We start from the raw sequence: 6,345 nt of genomic DNA on the forward strand, positions 1-6,345 counted from the left end.
AGCCAATCAGAGCGCTGGAGCCTCCCTCCGCGACTCCACTATTGAGTCTATAACCGGCTGGCCGGGCGGAGCTGGCGGCATTTGACTGTGGCTTGGGACGCGACGAGAGGCGCGCAGCGACCGCCGGAAGGCCGGCGATGGTCTAGGCGCCCCTCGGCCTCCCCTCCCCCGAGACCCTGCGGGCCCTCCCCTCGGCCTCCGGACGCACGCCCCCGCCTCGTCTCCTGCGCCTCCTCCGCGCTCCTGCCCGCTCCGGCTCGGCGGCCCAGGCCAGCCCCGGGACGCGCGGCGCCCGCCAGGATGAGTGGCTCCTTCGACCGCAAGCTCAGCAGCATCCTCACCGACATCTCCAGCTCGCTGGGCTGCCATGCGGGCTCCAAGGACTCGCCCACCCTGCCCGAGTCTTCTGTCACCGATCTGGGCTACTACAGCGCTCCCCAGCACGACTACTACTCGGGCCAGCCCTACGGCCAGACCGTGAACCCCTATACCTACCATCACCAGTTCAATCTCAACGGGCTTGCGGGCACGGGCGCTTACTCGCCCAAGTCGGAATATACCTACGGAACCTCCTACCGGCAGTACGGGGCGTACCGGGAGCAGCCGCTGCCCGCCCAGGATCCAGGTGAGAGCTTCGAGGGTTCCCCTAGGGAGAGAAAGGCGGGGAACTGAAGCCCAAATCTAGGGAAGCGTCGAGGGCAAAAAAAAAAAAAAAAAAAAAAAAAAAGGTGCTGTCTAAAGTTAGACAGGGCGGGCTAGCTGAGCCCGAGAGGGGACAGATGACCTTTCAGTCCCTTCGCTGTGCGCCCCAGGTCTCGGTGAAGATGGGGCCAGCTAGGGGAGGAAGGAGAAGAGGGGTGTCAGGGGACCTCCGAATCGAGGGAGGTGCTTTCGCGGGCACATCAGGTGGCAGGGGCTTGGGGTTAGGCAGCGGGGACTGGAAGCTCCAGGAACCCTTTGGATATGGGTCGGGGAGAGGGGGGAATGGTAAGGGGGACATGGAGAAAGACAGACACACAGATACACAGACAGACACACACACACACACCGGGAAAGCAGAGACTGAGAAGTGGAAAAGTGAAAAAAAGAGAAAGGTGGAGAAAGAGCAAAAGAGAAATGTGGGGAGACAGAGTGAGAGAAAGGAACAGAGGAAAGGCCAAGAAAAAAAGAGAAGGAAGGAGAAAGGAAGGAAGGAAGGGGGAGTCTGTACTATGCTTGCAACTTTTCTGAGAATCTAAAACGATTCCAAAATTTAAAAAGTTTAAAAAAAAGAAAAAGGAAGGAGGGGAGAACGGAGGGAAAGAGCGAGAGAGGTGACCGAGGGCAAGGTGGGGCGAGAGGGGGGCGGCCTGCAGGCCGGTGGCGGGGAGCCGCGAGGCTGGGAGGCGAGCCGGGAAGGCGTCGGAGAGAAGCCTCGGCGGTCCTCGCCCGGGTGGCGGGCGCCGGGGACGGCGCTCTGGGGGCCGGGCGCCGAGCTGCGGGCTGGGGCGGGGGGGGCGCGTCGTGGGCGGCCGCCGGGTCCGGGTCCCCGTCCGGCTCGGTCGCGGGCGGCGGAGCGCGCAGCCGGGCGGCCGGGAGGCTGGGGCGGCCCGCGGGGCCCCGGAGGGCGCAGGGGGCGCAGGCCCAGGCTGAGCCGCCCCCCCCGGCCCGGTGCGTTGCCCGCAGTATCCGTGAAGGAGGAGCCGGAAGCCGAGGTGCGCATGGTGAACGGGAAGCCCAAGAAGGTCCGAAAGCCGCGCACCATCTACTCCAGCTACCAGCTGGCCGCCCTGCAGCGCCGCTTCCAGAAGGCCCAGTATCTGGCGCTGCCCGAGCGCGCTGAGCTGGCCGCGCAGCTGGGCCTCACGCAGACACAGGTCAGTGCGGGGCCGGCGACGGCCGCTGGGGCTCGGGGCGAGAGCGGGCGGGGGGGGGGGGCGCGGCGCGCGGGACCCGGGGGCTCCCCAGGCGCCGCCGAACCTGGCTCACCTTCGAAATCCCCTGCAGGCCCTAGAAACCCTTTGCCTGTAGAGGGAAGGCCACCCCTCCCCCATGCCAAGTCTCAACTGCTGTCGGAAGTTTCTGCATTAAAACGTGTACAGGCGTGCATATTTGTGAACCTGTGCAACTGTGTGTGTCTGCCACAAGGAGAGGTATCCTCCCCTTACTCCAGACTCCCTAGCTCCTGTGCTTCTCCGCAGCGCTTGTCCCTCACTTAACAGGAGTCCACATCGCTCTCCCCCGCCACTAGGCCAGGCGTGTGTGTACATACACGTGTGCGTGCGTGTATATTTGCACACATGCTAATGGGTTTGTGTACATGTGGGAATGGTCGCATAAGGAGGGTGACCTTTCAAGGGTCATTGTGTTTATAGATGGAGGGACACGTGTACGTGGCCGTGCACACTGGTGAGCTCGTGTACAAAAATGTACACTTCTACCAAAACTCCACATTCATGCTCAGCGCCCGAATGCTTCACCCCTTCCTCTGCCCCAGGCCAGGAAGGGAGATTCCCCCACAAAGGGGGAGAGGAACTCAAAGGTGAGCTCCACCCCTCCCCCCAGCCAGTTCCTAGAGCCCCCAGCAGCCTGTCCCTGCTCAGGCGAGGAGTGGCTGGTGGATGCCTGGCTCCCTCCAGGTGTTGACAGGCGGGCCTGGGTTGCTGCGTGGGGCCCAGTCCGCTGGGAATCTGGGTCACCCAGTGAGGAGCTGATTCATTGTTTGTACCAGTCATGGGGTGGGGAGCAGCAGGGGGAGGGGGAGATACCCAAGGGAAATTTGGGGAATCATGGCTCACCTGCTCCTGAGTCCGCAGGTCACCCCCAGGAGCCAGCTCCAGAGCGCTCACGGGTGCTCACGTTCATGGGGCATTTACCTGGGTGCCTCGGTGCGTGTGTGTATCTTCATAATCTGGTGTCTGAGTGTGATGCTGTGAATGGGCACATTCCTGCACATGGAGATGCTTATGTGGGTGTGTGTTTGTCTCTGTGGATCTATGCGCCTCTGCTTATGAGTTTCTAATGTGAACAAAATGCCATGAACTGCCCATCCCCCACCTCCTGGGCTGCCTTTTATTGAGTGCTTACTATATACCAGGTGACCTTAAGTTCTTTATCCGTCCAAACTTATTTGAGCCTCATGAGGACCCTATGAAGGAGGGGCTGTCAGCATCCCCATTTTGCAGATGGGGAAGGCAGGAACCAGAGAGGTTAAGTAACTTGCCCAAGGTCACACGCTTAGCACGCGGCAGAGCGGACTTTGGACCCAGGCAGTGGAAGGTTCCTCACTGCGTTCTATCCCAGATAGAAGAAAGATGCTGGCCCTGGGTCAGGCACCTGGGTTTTGCCTGGATCTTGTGTGTAACGTGGGATGCTGGGCTTGTCTTCTCCAGGCTGGGTCTCCTTGGGGTTTTCACTAAGCATCCTGAGAGGCTCACTCGCCCCCCCTTTGCTGCACGCCCTCCCACGCAGGTGAAGATTTGGTTCCAGAACCGCCGCTCCAAATTCAAGAAGCTCTACAAGAACGGGGAGGTGCCCCTGGAGCATAGCCCCAACAACAGTGATTCCATGGCCTGCAACTCACCGCCGTCCCCCGCCCTCTGGGACACCTCCTCCCACTCCACTCCGGCCCCTGCCCGAAGTCAGCTGCCCCCGCCACTGCCGTACAGCGCCTCCCCGAGCTATCTGGACGACCCCACCAACTCCTGGTACCACGCACAGAACCTGAGTGGACCCCACTTACAGCAGCAGCCGCCTCAGCCGGCCGCCCTGCATCACGCCTCTCCCGGGCCCCCGCCCAACCCTGGGGCTGTGTACTGAGCCCCCACCTGGCCTGAGCCTCCCACGAAGGACCCGGGACCAGGCAGAAGGCATCTCCGTCCTAGCCGACACTCAGGAATCATCGAGGAGCACAGGGGGGACAAGGCACCTCTTTCCCCCTTCCCTTACCCCTTCCTCCAGGGACCCAAGAGCTTCCAGATGAAATTTGCATGGACCAAGGATGTCCCCTGAACCTCCCTCCCCCTGCCTAGGCACTGGGGTCTCCCTCCAGATGTTGGGGCACTCCACTCCAGCTGGGACAGCCGTTCCCCTCCTGCTCCAGGAGCCTGGATTGGCTTTCAATGGCCCATCGCCTTCCAGCTTCTAAAACTTAGTGCTCGTTCCACAGACTGGAGACCTTGGGGGCCAGGGAGACCGCGAAGCTTTTGCAAGTCAGGCCTGTGCCGGGGCACCAGGCACCATGGATGCCAGGTCAGGCCTGGTCCCTCCTAAGCCACCTGTGGCTCCCCACTTCCTGAGCATCCGCTCTGCCAAAAAGACATTGGACATCGTGACCAGGACTCAGGGTGGGGACGTCAGGCAGCCCCCAGCCCGCACTTCTAACCCTCATTTCAGATTTGAGGGTTAAACCAAAGAACCCCCCTGCCCCCGCCAAGTGAGGGAATCGTTTGATATCTGTGGCTTTAGAGGGAAGAACTCAAGGAGCCATCTCTCTCCTCTCTCCCCCTCTGATGGGAGAGGGGCGGTGGGTCTCAGGTGTCTTTCCTAAGGACCCATTTCTTCTTTCGTGTACAGGACTTTGCACAACTTTGGTTTTAAAAGCTGTTGAAAACTAGGAAAACAAAGGGCATTGTTACCAGATAGGACCAGTCTCCCCTGCATGGGCACCTCTGCTCTGCCCCACCCCCACCCACCTCTTCCTCTCCTCCAGTAAGTTGGCAGTTTGGGCGCCAAACCCCAAATCTCCAAGGAAACATGCCAGGCAAGAGAAACCCCAAAACATCCCCTTTCCGGTGACTTTGGAAACAGATTGCTCCCGCAGATGGAGAATGGCGGGTGAGGTGCACGGGGAGAGGGGAGGGCAACAGCTCCTTGCCTTTAGTGCCTTTAGGGGTGAGGGGGTGGCTGTCTGGAGGGCTGGTAGCGCCGCCCCTCCTTGGCCCAGATTCCCCCCAGAGCTAACCTTCCTCCACCCTGATGTGGTCAAACATTGAAGAAAAGGGGAGGTGGAAGACTAGCTATATATACAGTATGTATTTTTTTTTTTAAAGAGCAACAGAGAGAAGCAGCCTCCTCCCTACTGTGGTTTCCTATTTATGTGGCCCTTTCCTCCTGGATGTACCTGCCTGTGCGTTGTGAGCAGAGAGAAACGGGGATGTGGGCTCCGGCTGGGTTTGGGTTTGGTGGGATGTGCGGGAGCAAGGAGAGACGAGGTAGATCTCAGCGTCGCACCCGAGGGGGGCAGGAACGAAGCCGACTCCTCCCAGCCTTCTCATTTCTGCTTTCTTACTGGATCCATCTTTATATATAACGTTAATAAAAAAGAAGAAAATAACCACTGAGCTCTTTGAACTGGAGGCTGGAGGCTGGAGGCTGGAGGCAGACAGCTCTTGGGGAGGGCTTGGGAGTTGGGGAAGGTGCTGGACGCAGAGAGGCCTCTGAGCCTCCAGGGGCTCGTGGGGGACTCAGAGCCCTGAGGATCCACTACTGGGACTCTGGGCTCCAGGGCTGGGCTGGGCCCGGCCCCTGGTGGCAGGTGCTCCTGACCCTGTGGCTGCCCCCGACTTGGGCAGGTCTGGGTGGGTGGGAGGCTCCCAGCCGTGGCCTCCTTGACTCCACTCTGCTTGGCAGCTTGGGGTTCCCTGCCAGGCAGCTGCCTGCCGCCGCCGCCAGGTCACCTCAGGGCTGCTCTTTGATCTTGGGCTCACACGCAGACATGCTTGCACACGCGTGTAAACCCCCAGCCTCCACACCCAGGCACTCCCCAGTCCCTCACTCTCTGGTCTGTCCCTTCCAGCTTGGGGTGAGGGTGGGGCCTCAGGCAGGGGGAACACCACTGCCCCCCCAGCTAGCAGGGACCCCAGCCCATGCTGGGGTAACAAGCGGGACGAGGGAAGCAAACAGACGGAGGGGGTTCTGTGTTTCCCTTCTCAGGCTCAGTCCTGACCCCGCCCCCTCTTGCCCCCCCCCCCCCCCCCCCCCCGCCCCACGGCCCACCGCCTGGGCCAGCATTGCTCCCACCTCTCCCCTTCTAGCTGCTCACTTCCAAGACTGGAGCCAGGGAGCTGGAGGTGCTAGAACGAAGGGAGGGGTGTGAGTGACACATGTTGGTGCAGCTGGGAGACAGTGTGAATGCATGCACACGCTGGTGAGCTACCTTTCTCCCATATACACACGTACTGAGACACAGGGCGACATCTCTCCCTCCTCACACCTACCTGGACTCCCACTTGAGCCAGACACACACACACACACACACCTGAGACCCCCAACACACAGGTGCACAAACACACATCCATCACATCACCCCAGAGTTATGCACAGGTACGCGCCCGCGCACACAACGAGCCCGAGGCAGCTCCCCGT

General features: G+C 60.8%; 1 protein-coding gene across 1 annotated transcript; it reads left to right on the forward strand.

The window, feature by feature from the left end:
- The first annotated feature begins 226 nt into the window (after positions 1-226).
- Positions 227-4,058, forward strand: DLX3 (distal-less homeobox 3). The gene is made up of 3 exons (XM_035027380.1): positions 227-625; positions 1,666-1,856; positions 3,451-4,058. Exons 1-3 carry the CDS (start codon positions 301-303, stop codon positions 3,796-3,798), a joined length of 864 nt encoding a protein of 287 aa, XP_034883271.1. The 5' UTR covers positions 227-300; the 3' UTR covers positions 3,799-4,058.
- Positions 4,059-6,345: the final 2,287 nt, after the last annotated feature.

This window comes from Mirounga leonina, unplaced genomic scaffold (assembly GCF_011800145.1).
Source record: "Mirounga leonina isolate KUSES-001 unplaced genomic scaffold, KU_Mleo_1.0 Mir_200, whole genome shotgun sequence".
Lineage (NCBI taxonomy): Eukaryota > Metazoa > Chordata > Mammalia > Carnivora > Phocidae > Mirounga > Mirounga leonina.

Coding starts and splice junctions, on each gene's coding strand:
- DLX3 (XM_035027380.1), top strand. CDS start 301: ATGAGTGGCTCCTTCGACCGCAAGCTCAGCAGCATCCTCACCGACATC. Junction 626..1,665: donor GCTGCCCGCCCAGGATCCAG/GTGAGAGCTTCG, acceptor CGTTGCCCGCAG/TATCCGTGAAGGAGGAGCCG. Junction 1,857..3,450: donor TGGGCCTCACGCAGACACAG/GTCAGTGCGGGG, acceptor CCTCCCACGCAG/GTGAAGATTTGGTTCCAGAA.